We start from the raw sequence: 22,994 nt of genomic DNA, 5'->3' as shown, positions 1-22,994 counted from the left end.
ATCTTAGCTACTGTTGTATCAATATGTTTTGACCATGACAGTTTACAATCCAGGATTACTCCAAGCAGTTTAGTCACCTCAACTTGCTCAATTTCCACATTATTCATAAAAAGATTTAGTTGAGGTTTAGTGAATGATTTGTCCCAAATACAATGCTTTTAGTTTTTGACATATTTAGGACTGACTTATTCCTTGCCACCCATTCTGAAACTAACTGCAACTCTTTGTTAAGTGTTGCAGTCATTTCAGTCGCTGTAGTAGCTGACGTGTACAGTGTTGAGTCATCCGCATACATAGACACACTGGCTTTACTCAAAGCCAGTGGTCTGTCGTTAGTAAAGATTGAAAAAAGGGCCTAGACAGCTGCCCTGGGGAATTCCTGATTCTACCTGGATGATGTTGGAGAGGCTTCCATTAAAGAACACCCGCCTTTTTCTGTTAGACAGGTAACTCTTTATCCACAATATAGCAGGGGGTGTAAAGCCATAACACATACGTTTTTCCAGCAGCAGACTATGATCGATAATGTCAAAAGCCTCACTGAAGTCTAACAAAACAGCTCCCACAATATTTGTATCATCAATTTCTCTCAGCCAATCATCAGTCATTTGTGTAAGTGCTGTGCTTGTTGAATGTCCTTCCCTATAAGCGTGCTGAAAGTCTGTTGTCAATTTGTTTACTGTAAAATAGCATTGTATCTGGTCAAACACCATTTTTCCCAAAAGTTTACTAAGGGTTGGTAACAGGCTGATTGGTCGGCTATTTGAGCCAGTAAAGGGGGCTTTACTATTCTTAGGTAGCAGAATGACTTTTGCTTCCCTCCAGGCCTCACTTTCTAGTAGGCTTAGATTGAAGATGTGTCAAATAGGAGTGGCAATATCTACCTCAATTACCTCGTACCCCTGCACATACTATCATACTATCCAGGTCTGTGCCCAAACAGTTTGAGCTTCTACTTCTAAAAATCCACCTTTCCAGAAATAAGTCTCACACTGTTGCCGCTTGCTACAGACCCCCCTCAGCCCCCAGCTGTGCCCTGGACACCATATGTGAATTGATTGCCCCCCATTTATCCTCAGAGTTCGTACTGCTTGGTGACCTAAACTGGGATATGCTTAACACCCCGGCCATCCTACAATCTAAACTAGATGCCCTCGATCTCACACAAATTATCAACGAACCTACCAGGTACAACCCTAAATGTATTGCCCTACCTCCATAACTTACTACATTTGCACACACTGTATATATATTTTCTGTTGTATTTTTGACTTTATGTTTTGTTTACCCCATATGTACAGTGGGGGAAAAAAGTATTTAGTCAGCCACCAATTGTGCAAGTTCTCCCACTTAAAAAGATGAGAGGCCTGTAATTTTCACCATAGGTACACGTCAACTATGACAGACAAATTGAGGATTTTTTTCTCTCCAGAAAATCACATTGTAGGATTTTTAATGAATTTATTTGCAAATTATGGTGGAAAATAAGTATTTGGTCACCTACAAACAAGCAAGATTTCTGGCTCTCACAGACCTGTAACTTCTTCTTTAAGAGGCTCCTCTGTCCTCCACTCGTTACCTGTATTAATGGCACCTGTTTGAACTTGTTATCAGTATAAAAGACACCTGTCCACAACCTCAAACAGTCACACTCCAAACTCCACTATGGCCAAGACCAAAGAGCTGTCAAAGGACACCAGAAACAAAATGGTAGACCTGCACCAGGCTGGGAAGACTGAATCTGCAATAGGTAAGCAGCTTGGTTTAAAGAAATCAACTGTGGGAGCAATGATTAGGAAATGGAAGACATACAAGACCACTGATAATCTCCCTCGATCTGGGGCTCCACGCAAGATCTCACCCAGTGGGGTCAAAATGATCACAAGAACGGTGAGCAAAAATCCCAGAACCACACGGGGGGGACCTAGTGAATGACCTGCAGAGAGCTGGGACCAAAGTAACAAAGCCTACCAGTAACACACTACACCGCCAGGGACTCGAATCCTGCAGTGCCAGACGTGTCCCCCTGCTTAAGCCAGTACATGTCCAGGCCGTCTGAAGTTTGCTAGAGTGAATTTGGATGATCCAGAAGAGGATTGGGAGAATGTCAGATGAAACCAAAATATAACTTTTTGGTAAAAACTCAACTCGTCGTGTTTGGAGGACAAAGAATGCTGAGTTGCATCCAAAGAACACCATACCTACTGTGAAGCATGGGGGTGGAAACATCATGCTTTGGGGCTGTTTTTCTGCAAAGGGACCAGGACGACTGATCCGTGTAAAGGAAAGAATGAATGGGGCCATGTATCGTGAGATTTTGAGTGTAAACCTCCTTCCATCAGCAAGGGCATTGAAGATGAAACGTGGCTGGGTCTTTCAGCATGACAATGATCCCAAACACACCGCCCGGGCAACGAAGGAGTGGCTTCGTAAGAAGCATTTCAAGGTCCTGGAGTGGCCTAGCCAGTCTCCAGATCTCAACCCCATAGAAAATCTTTGGAGGGAGTTGAAAGTCCATGTTGCCCAGCGACAGCCCCAAAACATCACTGCTCTAGAGGAGATCTGCATGGAGAAATGGGCCAAAATACCAGCAACAGTGTGTGAAAACCTTGTGAAGACTTACAGTGTGGTCCTCTGTAGCTCAGCTGGTAGAGCACGGCGCTTGTAACGCCAAGGTAGTGGGTTCGATCCCCGGGACCACCCATACACAAAAATGTATGCACGCATGACTGTAAGTCGCTTTGGATAAAAGCGTCTGCTAAATGGCATTATATATATATATATTTTTTTTTCTACAGAAAACGTTTGACCTGTGTCATTGCCAACAAAGTGTATATAACAAAGTATTGAGAAACTTTTGTTATTGACCAAATACTTATTTTCCACCATAATTTGCAAATAAATTCATTCAAAATCCTACAATGTGATTTTCTGGATTTTTTTTGCTCATTTTGTCTGTCATAGTTGACGTGTACCTATGATGAAAATTACAGGCCTCTCTCATCTTTTTAAGTGGGAGAACTTGCACAATTGGTGGCTGACTAAATACTTTTTTCCCCCACTGTAACTGTGTTGTTGTTTTTAATCGCACTGCTTTGCTTTATCTTGGCCAGGTCGCAGTTGTAAATGAGAACTTGTTCTCAACTGGCTTACCTGGTTAAATAAAGGTGAACAAAAAAAAAAACATTGACTTGGTACTGGTACCCTGTGTATACAGTGTGTGTATATATATATATATATATATATATATATACACACCTCGTGTTATTTTTCTCTCTGCACTGTTGGGAAGGGCCCGTAAGTAAGCATTTCACTGTTAGTTAACCCGTTGTTTATGAAGCATTTACACATCCAGTAGGTGGCGCACTGGAGTATTTTCCAGAATTTACCCCCCCCCCCTTGATACAGCTCTGACGTCAGTGCGTTTCTGAGCATGCCTACAAGGCTCGAAAATAAACAAAGACCGAAAGCGGGTGATTGATCATTAAGCTGCCATAAACTTAACTTAAAATACTTTAAAGGCATTTTTTAGGTACTACAAACACTCAGCATCTGAAGCAAGACGTCCCTACGGCAATGGAAAACGCATTGTTGATGCGAGTGAGTGTTTTCTCCGACCAGGGAGGCAGGAAATACATGGAGGACGTTACCGAGGTTGTAGTGGAGCCCGAGCCGGGGGAAGACGAGCTTAACTCGGACGAACAAGATGATGCCAAAGGGGATAGCTCGACGGTCGACACTGTGCCTGAAAACGAGCAGCCTGATCGGACTGCAAACAACGAGCCTCTATCTGCCTCCAATACAGTTGCATGGACACAACATGTACAAAATGGGGACCGAAGTTGTGCAGCAGCTGCACTGGCAGTATCGACAGTGGAGAGTTCACCGGCTGCGGCCGAGAGTGATAACCGCCCCCGGCGCTCAGTGGCTTTCTTCGCGGTGTTTGATGGCCACGGAGGCCGCGAGGCAGCGCAATTCGCACGGGACTATTTATGGGAATTCATCAAGAAACAGCGGGGGTTTTGGTCCAAGGATGACGAGGAAGTGTGTGCAGCTATTCGTAAAGGCTTCGTCGCCTGCCACCATGCTATGTGGAAAAAGCTGCGTAAGTTAGAATCGTCCATATGTCTCGCTAACTATGTATATCGGTATTTGTTTTCGCATTTAGCTAGCAAGCCGCTAAGGATTAAATGGCCACCACATGCTCGATGTGGTTTGGTTTCTCTGGCTTAGCTATCAACATAAACCTACCACTGCTGGCCATATGTCAGTAGTAGAGCAAAGAAAGAGATCCCATGATTCCTACCTAAAACCCCCAACCTATCAGGTCACACGCACAGGCGGGTCCGCGGGGCTCCGTGAAAATGTTTTTTCCGTGGTGCCTTCCTCCTCTGTTTGCATTTCGATACACGTTACAATGGTTTAGCTGATTGTTTGGAAAGAGGTTGCCGTGACATCGATGGCATAACAAATCAGGTTTATTGTTGGAGTAGGCAGCATGTGAGATCTGATGTTGTTGGTTGTAAAGGAGATGCATCATATTTATTGGATTTGGCAAGTCAATGCGTCCCATCTCCTCTTGTATCCTTTTGATGAACAAGTCTCTTTTCTTATCAGCTGTGAGGGCAGTTGTATTTAGGGCAGTCATCAGCGTTCTGCTCTGGATCTTTCAACTGCCCTGTCAAGTCAGTAGTACACAGCCTGCTCTACACCAGTGGTTTCCAAACTGAAACATTAAAGTTATCCTTTAAAGATAAAACTATACTAAATATATTAATGTCACCAAATAATTGATTAAAACACACTGTTTTGCAATGAAGGTCTACAGTAGCCTCAACAGCACTCTGTAGGGTAGCACCATGGTGTAGCCGGAGGACAGCTAGATTCTGTCCTCCTCTGGGTACATTGACTTCAATACAAAACCTAGGAGGCTCATGGCTCTCACCCCCTTCCATAGACTTACACAGTAACTATGACAACTTCCGGAGGAGGTCCTCCAACATAGAGCTCTTGCAGCATGAACTGACATGTTGTCCACCCAATCAAAGGTTTAGAGAATGAATCTAGCTAGCACTGCACTGCAGTGCATCAAATGTGGTGAGTAGTTGACTCAAAGATAGAGAAAGACAATAATTGAACAGTTTTGAACAAATTCATTTGGTCAAAAATGAAGGAGAAGCAAGAGCGAGAGCTATATTTCGTTGCAGCTAGCTACAGTTGAAGTCGGAAGTTTACATACACTTAAGTTGGAGTCATTAAAACTTGTTTTTCAACCACTCCACACATTTCTTGTTAACAAACTATAGTTTTGGCAAGTCGGTTAGGACATCTACTTTGTGCATGACACAAGTAATTTTTCCAACAATTGTTTACAGACAGATTATTTCACTTATAATTCACTGTATCACAATTCCAGTGGGTCAGAAGTTTACATACACTAAGTTGACTGTGCCTTTAAACAGCTTGGAAGATTCCAGAAAATGATGTCATGGCTTTAGAAGCTTCTGATAGGCTAATTGACATCATTTGAGTCAATTGGAGGTGTACCTGTGGATGTATTTCAAGGCCTACCTTCAAACTCAGTGCCTCTTTGTTCGACATCATGGGAAAAGCAAAATAAATCAGCCAAGACCTCAGAAAAAATATTATAGACCTCCACGAGTCTGGTTCATCCTTGGGAGCAATTTCCAAACGCCTGAAGGTACCACACTCATCTGTACAAACAATAGTACGCAAGTATAAACACCATGGGACCACGCAGCTGTCATACCGCTCAGGAAGGAGACTCGTTCTGTCTCCTAGAGATTAACGTACTTTGGTGTGAAAAGTGCAAATCAATCCCAGAACAACAGCAAAGGACCATGTGAAGATGCTGGAGGAAACCGGTACAAAAGTATCTATATCCACAGTAAAACGAGTCCTATATCGACATAACCTGAAAGGCCGCTCAGCAAGGAAGAAGCCACTGCTCCAAAACCGCCATAAAAAAGCCAGACTACGGTTTGCAACTGCACATGGGGACAAATATCGTACTCTTTGGAGAAATGTCCTCTGGTCTGATGAAACAAACATAGAACTGTTTGGCCATAATGACCATCGTTATGTTTGGATTAAAAAGGGGGTGCTTGCAAGCCGAAAAACACCATCCCAACCGTGAAGCACGGGGGTGGCAGCATCATGCTGTGGGGGTGCTTTGCTGCAGGAGGGACTGGTGCACTTCACAAAATAGATGGCATCATGAGGAAGGAAAATTATGTGGATATATTGAAGCAACATCTCAAGACATCAGTCAGGAAGTTAAAGCTTGGTCGCAAATGGGTCTTCCAAATGGACAATGACCCCAACCATACTTCCAAAGTTGTGGCAAAATGGCTTAAGGACAACAAAGTCAAGGTATTGGAGTGGCCATCACAAAGCCCTGACCTCAATCCTATAGAACATTTGTGGGCAGAACTGAAAAAGCGTGTGTGAGCAAGGAGGCCTACAAACCTGACTCAGTTACACCAGCTCTGTCAGGAGGAATGGGCCAAAATTCACCCAATTTATTATGGGAAGCTTGTGGAAGGCTACCCGAAACGTTTGACCCAAGTTAAACAATTTAAAGGCAATGCTACCAAATACTAATTGAGTGTATGTAAACTTCTGACCCACTGGGAATGTGATGAAAGAAATAAAAGCTGAAATAAATCATTCTCTCTACTATTATTCTGACATTTCACGTTCTTAAAATAAAGTGGTGATCCTAACTGACCTAAGACAGGGAATTTTTACTAGGATTAAACGTCAGCAATTGTGAAAAACTGAGTTTAAATGTATTTGGCTAAGGTGTATGTAAACTTCCGACTTCAACTGTAGTTTTGCCTACTCAAACACCCGGCTCAAACAGAGAGGGATGCTATGTTAGCTAGCTGGCTATGGCTATCCAACACTGGAACTCTTCCAAGTCAAGGTAAGCTTTTGGTTTTATTAATTTATTGCCACTGGGGCCCGCCGGTGTAACTGCTAAACTGCTTGCTGACTGTACACTGTAATGCGTGATTGTAGTGGGTTTACTAACGCGTTAGTTCTAGTAGCTATGGTGACTATGACGTTAGCTAATATGGTGACAACGATGTAGGCTGTGTTTAGTGAATATGTTATGAAGGTTTGGCTTAGAAATGTTTTTTCGCCTGGTCACAGACATCTGATGTGCACTGAAGCCCACGAGCGAAGGGAAAGGGTGAGAGGAGGACAACACGTAGATGCGAGAAGGAATTATCGAGCATGTGATCATACTGTTTGTATGTGGCTGCTATGAAAGTGAACTGTGTTTGCGTGTGATCAGGGGTGTATTCATTCCGCCGATTCTGTTGAAAAACATTTCTTAAACGGAATGAAACAGAGATAAACATTCCTGAATTTGTCCAATGGAAACTCTCGTTTGCAACTGTTGGACTAATGATTACACCCTAGATCAGCTAGATTTAGGCAAGTGTGTGCAAGGCGGTATTGAACGTGTCACTGTCTGTCACCTTGATTACTCGAATGATTCTCTCGACCTGTGCACCTACGTTGTAAACTTTTCAGAAACTAGGTTGTAGCAACTTCATGATGAAGGGAATATCAGAGTATCATGTAGTAGCCTAAACCTATCGCTGTTACATTGATCTGGGTGAATGGAATATGAATGACAGTCATCCAATATGCTGTAATAGAAATAAGGCCATGCTCATTCAAAACATAATCGTCCTCCCTTATCTTAAACGACACCGACCTCCACTGCTTTCAACTTACTGTTGAAAGTTGTAATAGTAGAATGCACAAGGTGCAATTTCTAAATTGGGTATTGCATCATCAGTGTTCCTCTTGTCATGTTAGTCATTGCAGACCTTAGAGAGCTATTTATAACTTGTCAGAAATGTCCAGATCAACTAGCCCATGTCAGCTAACGTTTTTTAGCTACGTTTTTCAGCCTATAGATTTTGTTGTAATGTGTGAGTCACTCAAATATCACATGAATAAACATTAGACATGGTAAAATGTATAGAACTGCAAGAAAATAAGCTTTTAAACCTGAACATTTTTCTGTCTGTCAACAAGAGGGGTGTGAACAGTTTGTGTCATGAAAAATGCTCGTGCCCATAGAAATAGAGGTGTCAGGGGCGCAGGATGCTCCCCAATGCTGGAAGGGGGGGGGCCTGAGTGGAAAAGTTGGGGGACCCTGCGCTACACAAAAGGATCATCCAAACGGCAGTCTAGTCTAGTCCTGGGAAACCCCAAGGATGTGCACATTTTTGTTCCAGCCCAGTATTAACACACCCGATTCAACATATCAACTAAATCAAGCCCTTGATCTAGTTGAATCATGTGTTTTGTTAGTGCTTAGTGCTGATCTGGAACAAAAATGTGCAGCAACTAGATTATTAGTTAAATGTCTATGAATGCGTCCCAAATGGAATCCTATTCCCTATATCAGGGCTGCCCAATCCTGTTCCTGGAGAGCTACCCTGCTGTAGGTTTTTCGCTTCAACCCCAGTTGTAACTAACCTGATTCAGCTGATCAACCAGCTAATTATTAGAATCAGGGGTTGAAGTTAAAACCTACATGATGGTAGCTCTCCAGGAACGGGGTTGGAGTTAACCTACAGGAGGGTAGCTCTCCAGGAACGGGGTTGGAGTTAACCTACAGGAGGGTAGCTCTCCAGGAACAGGGTTGGAGTTAACCTACAGGAGGGTAGCTCTCCAGGAACAGGGTTGGAGTTAACCTACAGGAGGGTAGCTCTCCAGGAACAGGGTTGGAGTTAAAACCTACAGGAGGGTGGCTCTCCAGGAACAGGGTTGGAGTTAAAACCTACAGGAGGGTAGCTCTCCAGGAACAGGGTTGGAGTTAAAACCTACAGGAGGGTGGCTCTCCAGGAACAGGGTTGGAGTTAAAACCTACTGGAGGGTAGCTCTCCAGGAACAGGGTTGGAGTTAAAACCTACTGGAGGGTAGCTCTCCAGGAACAGGGTTGGAGTTAAAACCTACAGGAGGGTAGCTCTCCAGGAACAGGGTTGGAGTTAAAACCTACAGGAGGGTAGCTCTCCAGGAACAGGGTTGGATAATGCACTACTTACTTTCTTTCACTTGCCCAGACTTGTCACAGGTGTTGATCAAAGTTCTGTCTGGGGCTGTGTTGAGATTGAGATAGTAGTGTGTCTGTAATCTGGAGAAGCATCTGGCTGTCTCATCCTGACCCTGTAGTGTGTGTGTTCCTCTGATCTCACTGGCCTGTCTGTCTGTGAAGATGGCAGAGAAAGTTGTCTTTAGTTTAAAGTTTAGTTCCTTCCTAACTGTTGTTGTATTCAGGGGGCATATTATTGCAGGCACGGCCCTAAGGGAAGTAGGTTAGTCTGACTCTGAAGGCTACTTCTAAGGCCGGCCAGGTTCCAATATTTTAACGTATTCTCTCTCACTCTCTTTTCCTCCCTCTGCAGCCGAATGGCCCAAAACTCTCACGGGGCTGCCCAGCACCTCAGGCACCACGGCCAGTGTGGTGGTCATCCGGGGGGACCGCATGTACGTGGCCCACGTAGGAGACTCTGCCATAGTGCTAGGGGTCCAGGACCACCCCACTGACCAGTTCATCAGGGCCGTGGAGGTCACACAGGACCACAAGCCTGAGCTGCCCAAGGAGAGGGAGCGCATCGAAGGACTGGGGGGCAGGTAATGCTGACTCGTACTACCCTACTAGGTTAGCTCTTTAGCCAGCCAACTCAAGAACTAACTCAACATTGTAATGTTTTGTCTGTCTGACAGACTAGCCTCACCAACACATAATACTGTACTAGGGCCCCTAACAACCGTAGCCTCGTGTGACTGTGCATCCAAAACAACAGCCCCTATGACAAGACAATGGGTTTTGCACAATGGCGAATCAAACTCTTGTCTGCTTTGGGTTGATGACAACATTGTCTGCTCTACTGCAAACTCAGTCAGATGAAGCATTGTAGCATCTATGCATGTACGCCTGCTTGGTGGGGAAACCCCCCCCCTGGGTAAACAACACACTACTGTAGAGCCATCTCCTTCAGATAAGGAACACACAGGCTGCGTCCCAAATGGCCCTGGTCAAAAGTCTCTGGTGGTCCTCTGTAGCTCGGCTGGTAGAGCTCGGCTGGTAGAGCTCGGCTGGTAGAGCTCGGCTGGTAGAGCTCGGCTGGTAGAGCTCGGCTGGTAGAGCTCGGCTGGTAGAGCTCGGCTGGTAGAGCTCGGCTGGTAGAGCTCAGCTGGTAGAGCGCGGCGCTCGTAACGCCAGGGTAGTGGGTTCCATCCCCGGGACCACCCCATACGTAAAAAATGTATGCACACATGACTGTAAGTCGCTTTGGATAAAAGCGTCTGCTAAACGGCATATTATTATTTATATATTATATTAATGGGGTGCTATTTGGGACGTAGCCAGTGGTACCCGCAGAGGGACTGAGCTTGGAGCGATTTCCAGTGACTTTAAGACTCTTGCCAGACTAGTTATCAGCATCGCAGCAGTTTACTGCCGATTTTAAATTGTGCTGGTCACATACCATAAGTGTTATTATATCAACCAGCCAATTTAAATAAAGCTAGTCACTTTATTTATACCACTTCTATGAATTAGCCATTTCTAAGACGTGTTAGTGGTTTACTGAACATTTTGTAAAAGGTGCGTCTGAAATAACACCCCATTCCTTCCTTCTATAGTTCACTATAAAGGCAGTAGGGGGTCTGTAATAACACCCCATTCCTTCCTTCTATAGTTCACTATAAAGGCAGTAGGGGGTCTGTAATAACACCCCATTCCTTCCTTCTATAGTTCACTATAAAGGCAGTAGGGGGTCTGTAATAACACCCCATTCCTTCCTTCTATAGTTCACTATAAAGGCAGTAGGGGGTCTGTAATAACACCCCATTCCTTCCTTCTATAGTTCACTATAAAGGCAGTAGGGGGTCTGTAATAACACCCCATTCCTTCCTTATATAGTTCACTATAAAGGCAGTAGGGGGTCTGTAATAACACCCCATTCCTTCCTTATATAGTTCACTATAAAGGCAGTAGGGGGTCTGTAATAACACCCCATTCCTTCCTTCTATAGTTCACTATAAAGGCAGTAGGGGGTCTGTAATAACACCCCATTCCTTCCTTCTATAGTTCACTATAAAGGCAGTAGGGGGTCTGTAATAACACCCCATTCCTTCCTTATATAGTTCACTATAAAGGCAGTAGGGGGTCTGTAATAACACCCCATTCCTTCCTTCTATAGTTCACTATAAAGGCAGTAGGGGGTCTGTAATAACACCCCATTCCTTCCTTCTATAGTTCACTATAAAGGCAGTAGGGGGTCTGTAATAACACCCCATTCCTTCCTTATATAGTTCACTATAAAGGCAGTAGGGGGTCTGTAATAACACCCCATTCCTTCCTTCTATAGTTCACTATAAAGGCAGTAGGGGGTCTGTAATAACACCCCATTCCTTCCTTCTATAGTTCACTATAAAGGCAGTAGGGGGTCTGTAATAACACCCCATTCCTTCCTTCTATAGTTCACTATAAAGGCAGTAGGGGGTCTGTAATAACACCCCATTCCTTCCTTCTATAGTTCACTATAAAGGCAGTAGGGGGTCTGTAATAACACCCCATTCCTTCCTTCTATAGTTCACTATAAAGGCAGTAGGGGGTCTGTAATAACACCCCATTCCTTCCTTCTATAGTTCACTATAAAGGCAGTAGGGGGTCTGTAATAACACCCCATTCCTTCCTTCTATAGTTCACTATAAAGGCAGTAGGGGGTCTGTAATAACACCCCATTCCTTCCTTCTATAGTTCACTATAAAGGCAGTAGGGGTCTGTAATAACACCCCATTCCTTCCTTCTATAGTTCACTATAAAGGCAGTAGGGGGTCTGTAATAACACCCCATTCCTTCCTTATATAGTTCACTATAAAGGCAGTAGGGGGTCTGTAATAACACCCCATTCCTTCCTTCTATAGTTCACTATAAAGGCAGTAGGGGTCTGTAATAACACCCCATTCCTTCCTTCTATAGTTCACTATAAAGGCAGTAGGGGGTCTGTAATAACACCCCATTCCTTCCTTCTATAGTTCACTATAAAGGCAGTAGGGGGTCTGTAATAACACCCCATTCCTTCCTTCTATAGTTCACTATAAAGGCAGTAGGGGGTCTGTAATAACACCCCATTCCTTCCTTATATAGTTCACTATAAAGGCAGTAGGGGGTCTGTAATAACACCCCATTCCTTCCTTATATAGTTCACTATAAAGGCAGTAGGGGGTCTGTAATAACACCCCATTCCTTCCTTCTATAGTTCACTATAAAGGCAGTAGGGGGTCTGTAATAACACCCCATTCCTTCCTTCTATAGTTCACTATAAAGGCAGTAGGGGGTCTGTAATAACACCCCATTCCTTCCTTCTATAGTTCACTATAAAGGCAGTAGGGGGTCTGTAATAACACCCCATTCCTTCCTTCTATAGTTCACTATAAAGGCAGTAGGGGGTCTGTAATAACACCCCATTCCTTCCTTCTATAGTTCACTATAAAGGCAGTAGGGGGTCTGTAATAACACCCATTCCTTCCTTATATAGTTCACTATAAAGGCAGTAGGGGGTCTGTAATAACACCCCATTCCTTCCCTTCTATAGTTCACTATAAAGGCAGTAGGGGGTCTGTAATAACACCCCATTCCTTCCTTCTATAGTTCACTATAAAGGCAGTAGGGGGTCTGTAATAACACCCCATTCCTTCCTTCTATAGTTCACTATAAAGGCAGTAGGGGGTCTGTAATAACACCCCATTCCTTCCTTCTATAGTTCACTATAAAGGCAGTAGGGGGTCTGTAATAACACCCCATTCCTTCCTTCTATAGTTCACTATAAAGGCAGTAGGGGGTCTGTAATAACACCCCATTCCTTCCTTCTATAGTTCACTATAAAGGCAGTAGGGGTCTGTAATAACACCCCATTCCTTCCTTCTATAGTTCACTATAAAGGCAGTAGGGGGTCTGTAATAACACCCCATTCCTTCCTTATATAGTTCACTATAAAGGCAGTAGGGGGTCTGTAATAACACCCCATTCCTTCCTTATATAGTTCACTATAAAGGCAGTAGGGGGTCTGTAATAACACCCCATTCCTTCCTTCTATAGTTCACTATAAAGGCAGTAGGGGGTCTGTAATAACACCCCATTCCTTCCTTCTATAGTTCACTATAAAGGCAGTAGGGGGTCTGTAATAACACCCCATTCCTTCCTTCTATAGTTCACTATAAAGGCAGTAGGGGGTCTGTAATAACACCCCATTCCTTCCTTCTATAGTTCACTATAAAGGCAGTAGGGGGTCTGTAATAACACCCCATTCCTTCCTTCTATAGTTCACTATAAAGGCAGTAGGGGTCTGTAATAACACCCCATTCCTTCCTTCTATAGTTCACTATAAAGGCAGTAGGGGGTCTGTAATAACACCCCATTCCTTCCTTCTATAGTTCACTATAAAGGCAGTAGGGGGTCTGTAATAACACCCCATTCCTTCCTTCTATAGTTCACTATAAAGGCAGTAGGGGGTCTGTAATAACACCCCATTCCTTCCTTCTATAGTTCACTATAAAGGCAGTAGGGGTCTGTAATAACACCCCATTCCTTCCTTCTATAGTTCACTATAAAGGCAGTAGGGGGTCTGTAATAACACCCCATTCCTTCCTTATATAGTTCACTATAAAGGCAGTAGGGGGTCTGTAATAACACCCCATTCCTTCCTTCTATAGTTCACTATAAAGGCAGTAGGGGGTCTGTAATAACACCCCATTCCTTCCTTCTATAGTTCACTATAAAGGCAGTAGGGGGTCTGTAATAACACCCCATTCCTTCCTTCTATAGTTCACTATAAAGGCAGTAGGGGGTCTGTAATAACACCCCATTCCTTCCTTCTATAGTTCACTATAAAGGCAGTAGGGGGTCTGTAATAACACCCCATTCCTTCCTTCTATAGTTCACTATAAAGGCAGTAGGGGGTCTGTAATAACACCCCATTCCTTCCTTCTATAGTTCACTATAAAGGCAGTAGGGGTCTGTAATAACACCCCATTCCTTCCTTCTATAGTTCACTATAAAGGCAGTAGGGGGTCTGTAATAACACCCCATTCCTTCCTTCTATAGTTCACTATAAAGGCAGTAGGGGGTCTGTAATAACACCCCATTCCTTCCTTCTATAGTTCACTATAAAGGCAGTAGGGGGTCTGTAATAACACCCCATTCCTTCCTTCTATAGTTCACTATAAAGGCAGTAGGGGTCTGTAATAACACCCCATTCCTTCCTTCTATAGTTCACTATAAAGGCAGTAGGGGGTCTGTAATAACACCCCATTCCTTCCTTCTATAGTTCACTATAAAGGCAGTAGGGGGTCTGTAATAACACCCCATTCCTTCCTTCTATAGTTCACTATAAAGGCAGTGGGGGTCTGTAATAACACCCCATTCCTTCCTTCTATAGTTCACTATAAAGGCAGTAGGGGGTCTGTAATAACACCCCATTCCTTCCTTCTATAGTTCACTATAAAGGCAGTAGGGGGTCTGTAATAACACCCCATTCCTTCCTTCTATAGTTCACTATAAAGGCAGTAGGGGGTCTGTAATAACACCCCATTCCTTCCTTCTATAGTTCACTATAAAGGCAGTAGGGGGTCTGTAATAACACCCCATTCCTTCCTTCTATAGTTCACTATAAAGGCAGTAGGGGGTCTGTAATAACACCCCATTCCTTCCTTCTATAGTTCACTATAAAGGCAGTAGGGGGTCTGTAATAACACCCCATTCCTTCCTTCTATAGTTCACTATAAAGGCAGTAGGGGGTCTGTAATAACACCCCATTCCTTCCTTCTATAGTTCACTATAAAGGCAGTAGGGGGTCTGTAATAACACCCCATTCCTTCCTTCTATAGTTCACTATAAAGGCAGTAGGGGGTCTGTAATAACACCCCATTCCTTCCTTCTATAGTTCACTATAAAGGCAGTAGGGGGTCTGTAATAACACCCCATTCCTTCCTTCTATAGTTCACTATAAAGGCAGTAGGGGGTCTGTAATAACACCCCATTCCTTCCTTCTATAGTTCACTATAAAGGCAGTAGAGGGTCTGACTGGCTAAATCAGAACTACTACTTCATTAATACTTTATTAAATACCTATGATAACTCTCCTGTCTCTCCCTCCTGTCTGTCTCTCTCCCTCCTGTCTGTCTCTCTCCCTCCTGTCTGTCTCTCTCCCTCCTGTCTCCAGTGTGATAACTCTCCTGTCTCTCTCCCTCCTGTCTGTCCCTCTCCCTCCTGTCTGTCTCTCTCCCTCCTGTCTGTCTCTCTCCCTCCTGTCTGTCTCTCTCCCTCCTGTCTGTCTCTCTCCCTCCTGTCTCCAGTGTGATAACTCTCCTGTCTCTCTCCCTCCTGTCTGTCTCTCTCCCTCCTGTCTGTCTCTCTCCCTCCTGTCTGTCTCTCTCCCTCCTGTCTGTCTCTCTCCCTCCTGTCTCCAGTGTGATAACTCTCCTGTCTCTCTCCCTCCTGTCTGTCTCTCTCCCTCCTGTCTCCAGTGTGATAACTCTCCTGTCTCTCTCCCTCCTGTCTCCAGTGTGATAACTCTCCTGTCTCTCTCCCTCCTGTCTCCAGTGTGATAACTCTCCTGTCTCTCTCCCTCCTGTCTGTCTCTCTCCCTCCTGTCTGTCTCTCTCCCTCCTGTCTCCAGTGTGATAACCCTCCTGTCTGTCTGTCTCCCTCCTGTCTCTCTCTCCCTCCTGTCTGTCTCTCTCCCTCCTGTCTGTCTCTCCCTCCTGTCTGTCTCTCCCTCCTGTCTCCAGTGTGATAACTCTCCTCTCTCTCTCCCTCCTGTCTGTCTCTCTCCCTCCTGTCTCCAGTGTGATAACTCTCCTGTCTCTCCCTCCTGTCTCCAGTGTGATAACTCTCCTGTCTCTCCCCCTCCTGTCTCCAGTGTGATAACTCTCCTGTCTGTCTGTCTCCCTCCTGTCTCTCTCCCTCCTGTCTCCAGTGTGATAACTCTCCTGTCTCTCCCCCTCCTGTCTCCAGTGTGATAACTCTCCTGTCTCTCCCCCTCCTGTCTCCAGTGTGATAACTCTCCTGTCTCTCCCTCCTGTCTCCAGTGTGATAACTCTCCTGTCTCTCCCCCTCCTGTCTCCAGTGTGATAACTCTCCTGTCTCTCCCCCTCCTGTCTCCAGTGTGATAACTCTCCTGTCTGTCTCCCTCCTGTCTCCAGTGTGATAACTCTCCTGTCTCTCCCTCCTGTCTCCAGTGTGATAACTCTCCTGTCTCTCCCCCTCCTGTCTCCAGTGTGATAACTCTCCTGTCTCTCCCCCTCCTGTCTCCAGTGTGATAACTCTCCTGTCTGTCTCTCTCCCTCCTGTCTCCAGTGTGATAACTCTCCTGTCTGTCTGTCTCCCTCCTGTCTGTCTCTCTCCCTCCTGTCTCCAGTGTGATAATTCTCCTGTCTGTCTGTCTCCCTCCTGTCTCCAGTGTGATAACTCTCCTGTCTGTCTGTCTCCCTCCTGTCTCTCTCCCTCCTGTCTCCAGTGTGATAACTCTCCTGTCTGTCTGTCTCCCTCCTGTCTCCAGTGTGATAACTCTCCTGTCTCTCCCTCCTGTCTCCAGTGTGATAACTCTCCTGTCTCTCCCCCTCCTGTCTCCAGTGTGATAACTCTCCTGTCTGTCTGTCTCCCTCCTGTCTCTCTCCCTCCTGTCTCCAGTGTGATAACTCTCCTGTCTGTCTGTCTCCCTCCTGTCTCCAGTGTGATAACTCTCCTGTCTCTCCCCCTCCTGTCTCCAGTGTGATAACTCTCCTGTCTGTCTCTCTCCCTCCTGTCTGTCTCTCTCCCTCCTGTCTCCAGTGTGATAATTCTCCTGTCTGTCTCTCTCCCTCCTGTCTGTCTCTCTCCCTCCTGTCTGTCTGTCTCCCTCCTGTCTCTCTCTCTCCCTCCTGTCTGTCTCTCTCCCTCCTGTCTCCAGTGTGATAACTCTCCTGTCTGTCTCTCTCCCTCCTGTCTCTCTCTCTCCCTCCTGTCTCCAGTGTGATAACTCTCCTGTCTCTCCCCCTCCTGTCTCCAGTGTGATAACTCTCCTGTCTGTCTGTCTCCCTCCTGTCTCTCTCTCTCCCTCCTGTCTGTCTCTCTCCCTCCTGTCTCCAGTGTGATAACTCTCCTGTCTGTCTCTCTCCCTCCTGTCTCTCTCTCTCCCTCCTGTCTCCAGTGTGATAACTCTCCTGTCTCTCCCCCTCCTGTCTCCAGTGTGATAACTCTCCTGTCTGTCTGTCTCCCTCCTGTCTCCAGTGTGATAACTCTGTCTGTCTCCCTCCTGTCTCCAGTGTGATAACTCTCCTGTCTGTCTCCCTCCTGTCTCCAGTGTGATAACTCTCCTGTCTGTCTCTCTCCCTCCTGTCTCCAGTGTGATAACTCTCCTGTCTGTCTCTCTCCCTCCTGTCTCCAGTGTGATAAAGAAGTCTGGTGTGAACAGGGTGGTGTGGAAGAGACCCAGGTTGACTCACAACGGCCCCGTCCGGAGGAGCACTGTCATAGACCAGATCCCTTTCCTGGCTGTGGCCAGAGCTTTAGGTATGTTGTTGTTGTCTTGATGTTCCACAGAGGTACCCACATTTCTATTATATGTAAATAGTTTGATTATTTTGTTAGATACTTCTACTTATTAGCTGAAATCGTATTTTTTTCCCAAAGCCATTTGAGCTGTGGCACTAGCTGTTCGGTCTGAACAGATTCACAAATCACGGACATGTCTTGCACTATGCAGATGTTGCCTCCCTCAGAGGCGCATGTTGCTAGGCAACCCCCCTGGACTTGCCCGGACAGGCCCTGGCTAAAGCCAGTAGTGATGGGAAGTTCGGTTCTTTTTACTGACTCTGATCTTTTCGACTCGTTCGGTCAAAATAACTCATCTTTAGACTCATTTCTTTCATTTGAGTCAGTAATGCCCAGAGCTGGTGAGCGATGAACTGAAAACTCGAGTCTCTCGTTCACCACGGGCAGCTTATTGGAGCATACAAATGAGATTTTTTCTTGATACATTTGAAACAAGGTCTAGTTGTGGCCACAACCAGACTAGATTGCGAACGACTTTTGGCGGAATGCATTGCTTGACTTCCGTGAGGGTGATTAAGCACATTATCGTTCGTGAGCTGAAGGCCCCCAAAACCATTCTTTCTCCATTATGTTGAGCAGAGGCTGTGTATGTTTTGGTAAAAAAAAAAAAAAGCTGTGTCCATCATAACAATCAATAATCAATTAAGTGCATTCATTATTGCAGCATGCGATCAATTATGTGATCAATGATCAGTTATCTTTCTTTATCTTTCTGTCTGTTTTCACCCAGCCTTCATCTCAATCTTTGAGATGCTCTTTGTAATGGAAAGTGCTGTATAAAATACATCTTATTATTATTTGAATTATTATCTTTTTTGTTTTTGGCATTCGTTGATTCATATCAAAGATTAGATGTGTCATTTAAATTAGATATAGAACTAAAAACAAAGTGCTGGATATGCACTGAGCAAAAATATATACACGCAACATGCAACGATTTCAACGATTTTACTGAGTTACAGTTCATGTAAGGAAATCAGTCAATTGAAATAAATAAATTAGGCCCTAATCTATGGATTTCACATGACTGGGCAGTGTCACAGCCATGGGTGGGCCTTGGAGGACATAGGCCCACCCACTAGGGAGCCAGGCCCACCCAATCAGAATGAGTTTTTCCCCACAAAAGAGCTTTATTACAGACAGAAATACTCTGGGTGGCTTGTCTCAGACGATCCCGCAGGTGAAGAAGCCTGATGTGGAGGTCCTTGGCTGGCGTGGTTACACGTGGTCTGTGGTTGTGAGGCCGGTTGGACGTACTGCCAAATTCTCTAAAACGACGTTGGAGGCGGCTTATGGTAGAGAAATTAACATTAAATGATCTGGCAACAGCTCTGGTGGACATTCCTGCAGTCAGAATGCCAATTGCACGCTCCCTCAAAAATGGAGACATATGTGGCGTTGTGTGACAAAACTGCACATTTCAGAGTGGCCTTTTATTGTCCCCAGCACAAGGTGCACCTGTGTAATGATCATGCTGTTTAATAAGCTTCTTGATTACCTCACACCTGTCAGGTGGATGGATTATCTTGGCAAATGAGAAATGCTCACTAACAGGGATGTAAACAAATTTGAGCACAATTTTAGAGAAATAAGCTTTTTGTGCGTATGGAACATTTCTGGGATCTTTTATTTCAGTTTATGTAGCACGGGACCAACACTTTACATGCTGCGTTTTATATTTTTATTCAGTATAGATTTTCTCTAAATACATTTTTGACATTCTTGTTTTTGGAGGAGCAGGTTTGTTTACTTTCCAAACGTTTTCCAGGAGTTTTCCTCCTCTCACTGCACATTCCTAAAGTACACCTAGTTTGTCTCCAACCCATAGATTTTCTTCAAACCATATAAATCTAACTTAATTCACTGGATGCATTGTGAAGCAAGTAAAGTGAAGCACTGCACCTTGACATAAGGTCCCTTGTTTCTCAGTCGGTTTCACAGGTATGCTTCTTTCCATAGGGGATGCTCACTGTTTTCCATAGGGGATGCTCACTGTTTTCCATAGGGGATGCTCACTGTTTTCCATAGGGGATGCTCACTGTTTTCCATAGGGGATGCTCACTGTTTTGCGTAGGGGATGCTCACTGTTTTGCGTAGGGGATGCTCACTGTTTTGCGTAGGGGATGCTCATTGTTTTGCTCTTCCCAAACATAAAGAGCCCATATATAACTATGTCTGGGAACAGCAATACAGGCAGCGAGGCATTTCATCTTCTTTTTGTCCAGTTACTGTAAATATTGTGGAAGTGTGTAAAACCCCCTCCTTTCACGTCTCCTTTCCCCTTGGTATCCAGTGGGTAAACCCCCTCCCTCCACGTCTCCTGTCCCCTTGGTATCCAGTGGGTAAACCCCCTCCCTCCACGTCTCCTGTCCCCTTGGTATCCAGTGGGTAAACCCCCTCCCTCCACGTCTCCTGTCCCCTTGGTATCCAGTGGGTAAACCCCCTCCCTCCACGTCTCCTTTCCCCTTGGTATCCACTGTTCCATAACCTTTATTTAATGATTCTGTCACTCTAGGGGACCTGTGGAGCTATGACTTCTACAGCGGAGAGTTTGTGGTGTCCCCAGAGCCAGACACCTGTGTTCTGACCCTTGACCCCCATAAACACCGTTACATCATCCTGGGCAGTGACGGGCTGTGGAACATGGTGCCCCCCCAGGACGCCGTCTCCATGTGCCAGGATAACGATGAGGCCATGGTGAGTTGTGGTGCAACGTCCTCTTCACCAGGGTAAAACATTTTTGCAATGAGAAACAAAACAAATCTGTTTCTTATTGGTTTAGGGTAGCACCTCCCTTTAGGTAGGACCTCCGTAATTATTTGAATACCAACATGATGATACATTAAAAAACCACACAACTACTGTAAACAACCTTAGGCGTCGTGCGGGGTGTCCAGCGCTCGCCAGCTGGTGAGCCACGCCCTCCTGAGGTGGCGCCAGAGGATGCTGCGTGCGGACAACACGTCGGCCATCGTGATCGCCCTGCAGGAGCCCGGCGTCCCCCAGGAGCCGCTCCACCATGAGGAGGTGCTGCTCAACCTGGCCGAGGGACAGCACTGTGGCCCCACATCGGGCTCCCGCTCCAACACACCACTCATCAAGGTACAGAGCAGAGGGACTCGTAAGATGTGTCCCAAATGGTTTCTATTCCCTATATAGTGCACTGCTTTTGACCAGGGCCCTATGGGAAAATAGGGAGCAATTTGGGACAAAGGCTAAATCATAATTACTACTTCATTACTACGTTACTACTGTATGAAATGCCTCTCTCTCCCTCCCCCCCTCTCCCTCCCTCTCTCCCCCTCTCTCTCTCTCCCCCCTCTCTCTCCCTCTCCCCCTCTCCCCCTCTCCCTCCCCTCTCTCCCCCTCTCCCTCCCTCTCTCCCCTCCCTCTCCCTCCCTCTCCCCCTCTCCCCCTCTCCCTCCCTCTCCCCCTCTCCCTCCCTCTCCCCCTCTCCCTCCCTCCCCCCTCTCCCCCTCTCCCTCCCTCTCTCCCCCTCTCCGTCTCCCCCCTCCCCCCACCTCTCTAGGTTCCAGACATGGACATGCCGTCTGCTGTGTGTGAGCTCCTCCCGACCCTGGAGCGGGGAAACGGCCTATCAGGGAGCAGCCTGTACGCCCTGGCCCTATCAGATCCCTTCGGCCCGCCCCTCTCCGACTCGGACGACGACTCCCGCACCGGTTTTCCCTTGACGACAGACAGCCCCACCCCGGGGGAGGAGCTTAGTGATGTCACTGCCAGGACACACGGCGGCAAACGGACGCTGGATGAGACCTCGGCCAACTCCGCCAAGAGGACCCGGAGGAAGAATGGCGCGAGAACGCTGGCAGGAGCGGCGGGGCAAAAGGCAGTGGAGGAAAGGACCAGAAACAGACTCCGACTCCGCCCCCCACGCTACTCCAGCAGCAACGCGGCAAGGCCACCGTCTGTGTGTGCTGAGAGAGAGACTCACACACACACACCCTCTCTCTCACACACTCTGCAGATGGACAAACAGGGACACAAGACAGACAATAACATTCTGCCTCTTCTTCCACAACCTTTTACAAACGACTACTGACTGAGAGACCAGTCACTTTCAGGATCGTAGTCTGTCTCTGGAGTGACACCTACTGGCCACGTTGATGAATTGCATATTGGCATTGTGTTGTGCGCTCTCTTTACTCCTCTCTGTTTTCTTTCAGCTTACTCTGTTCCCTGGGATGGGTGGAGAATGATTTTAAGTGCTGGTCTGTCATTTTAATTATTTTTTAACCCTCCGTAAGTAACTCTGTGATATAAAAGAAAGGAAAACAATTTTCTGGCTGCAAAACAGCTCTTGAGACGCATTAAAAAGTTTCCCAAAAATAACCAAAACATTTGGGGTCGACGGACACTTCCAAAAAAATAGTTTGGAATACTGCATCTGGTGATTGCAACGCATGAAAGTCCACATAAAGCTATAAGATATCTCTCACTCCCACTATGACATCGTGAATACTTTTTTTTGTTTTTGTTTTTTTGCAGAGTTTAGTGCTGTTTTGCGGACAGAAAATCACCCAAAGTATGAATTTGTCCAATCTGTAAATATTCTGCAAATCTTGACGTGGGGTTCATTGATAAGTACATGTGTTACTTACTTTAAAGTAAAGCAATATATTTTTATACATTGTTTTATTTGACTATTGTAGAAGCTACAGAAGAGGATAACCAACCATTTTAGATTCAATACATTTCCGCCATCACCTAAACTCACACGTTGTCCTAATAATCTTGATATTCACTTGATATGTCATAATCTTGACATTCAATCCCCCTTTATGGTTTTACTATGCCCATCCTGGTTTTAAAATGGGATTTATATGTGTTGTGTTTTCGATTTGTGTATTCTGTTATTTCTTCACATATTGAATGAGATCATCCCGAACTGAAGGTGCTGTTACAGTTAAAACTAATGAACTAATAATTCATTAATAGTTGAAGAAGGTGAACTGTATAATATAGTCAGTCAGGATGTTGTTGTTCCCTCTGTCAGATGAGATCACATGACACCTTGTGGCCATTACCTGTAACTGCAATGCTTTGCCTATTGGTCCCTTTCTGCTATGTTTTACCCCCCAACAACAACATCTGCAGAAAATGAACTGTAGGGAAATACACACGCTGCAGTTGAGTCTAGGGGTTCTGCTGTCTGCAGTGGTCTTAGAGAAAAGGGTTGTTGGGAACTAGCTAGTTGTCAATATACATTTGTTTTTTAGTTTTTTAGAGGGGTTTGAATTCGGGAAGAATACTGGGGGAAAAGGTGTTACTTAAAATAACTTTTATTTGATTCTCAAGTTGATTTGACTTGGGAGTAGGACTG

At 45.4% G+C, this 22,994-nt stretch overlaps 1 protein-coding gene across 1 annotated transcript; it reads left to right on the top strand.

Moving 5' to 3' along the window:
• The first annotated feature begins 3,429 nt into the window (after window positions 1-3,429).
• LOC121567681 (protein phosphatase 1D) lies at window positions 3,430-22,952 on the top strand. Its single transcript, XM_041877896.2, has 6 exons — window positions 3,430-4,105; window positions 9,456-9,684; window positions 17,487-17,611; window positions 20,169-20,350; window positions 20,531-20,755; window positions 21,183-22,952. The coding sequence occupies exons 1-6, from the start codon at window positions 3,577-3,579 to the stop codon at window positions 21,711-21,713; spliced, it is 1,821 nt and encodes a 606-aa protein (XP_041733830.2). The 5' UTR covers window positions 3,430-3,576; the 3' UTR covers window positions 21,714-22,952.
• The last annotated feature ends 42 nt before the right edge of the window (window positions 22,953-22,994 follow it).

Source organism: Coregonus clupeaformis, chromosome 6, assembly GCF_020615455.1.
Source record: "Coregonus clupeaformis isolate EN_2021a chromosome 6, ASM2061545v1, whole genome shotgun sequence".
NCBI lineage: Eukaryota > Metazoa > Chordata > Actinopteri > Salmoniformes > Salmonidae > Coregonus > Coregonus clupeaformis.
The sequence above is the reverse complement of the archived record's forward strand: the minus strand, read 5'-3'. Positions and strand labels throughout refer to the sequence as shown.

What these genes read in the sequence shown, in the direction of transcription:
- LOC121567681 (XM_041877896.2), top strand. Translation starts at nt 3,577, where the DNA reads ATGGAAAACGCATTGTTGATGCGAGTGAGTGTTTTCTCCGACCAGGGA. An exon ending in GGCTGTGGCCAGAGCTTTAG is followed by an intron (nt 17,612 to 20,168) that starts GTATGTTGTTGT and finishes CTGTCACTCTAG; the next exon opens with GGGACCTGTGGAGCTATGAC. An exon ending in AGGATAACGATGAGGCCATG is followed by an intron (nt 20,351 to 20,530) that starts GTGAGTTGTGGT and finishes AAACAACCTTAG; the next exon opens with GCGTCGTGCGGGGTGTCCAG.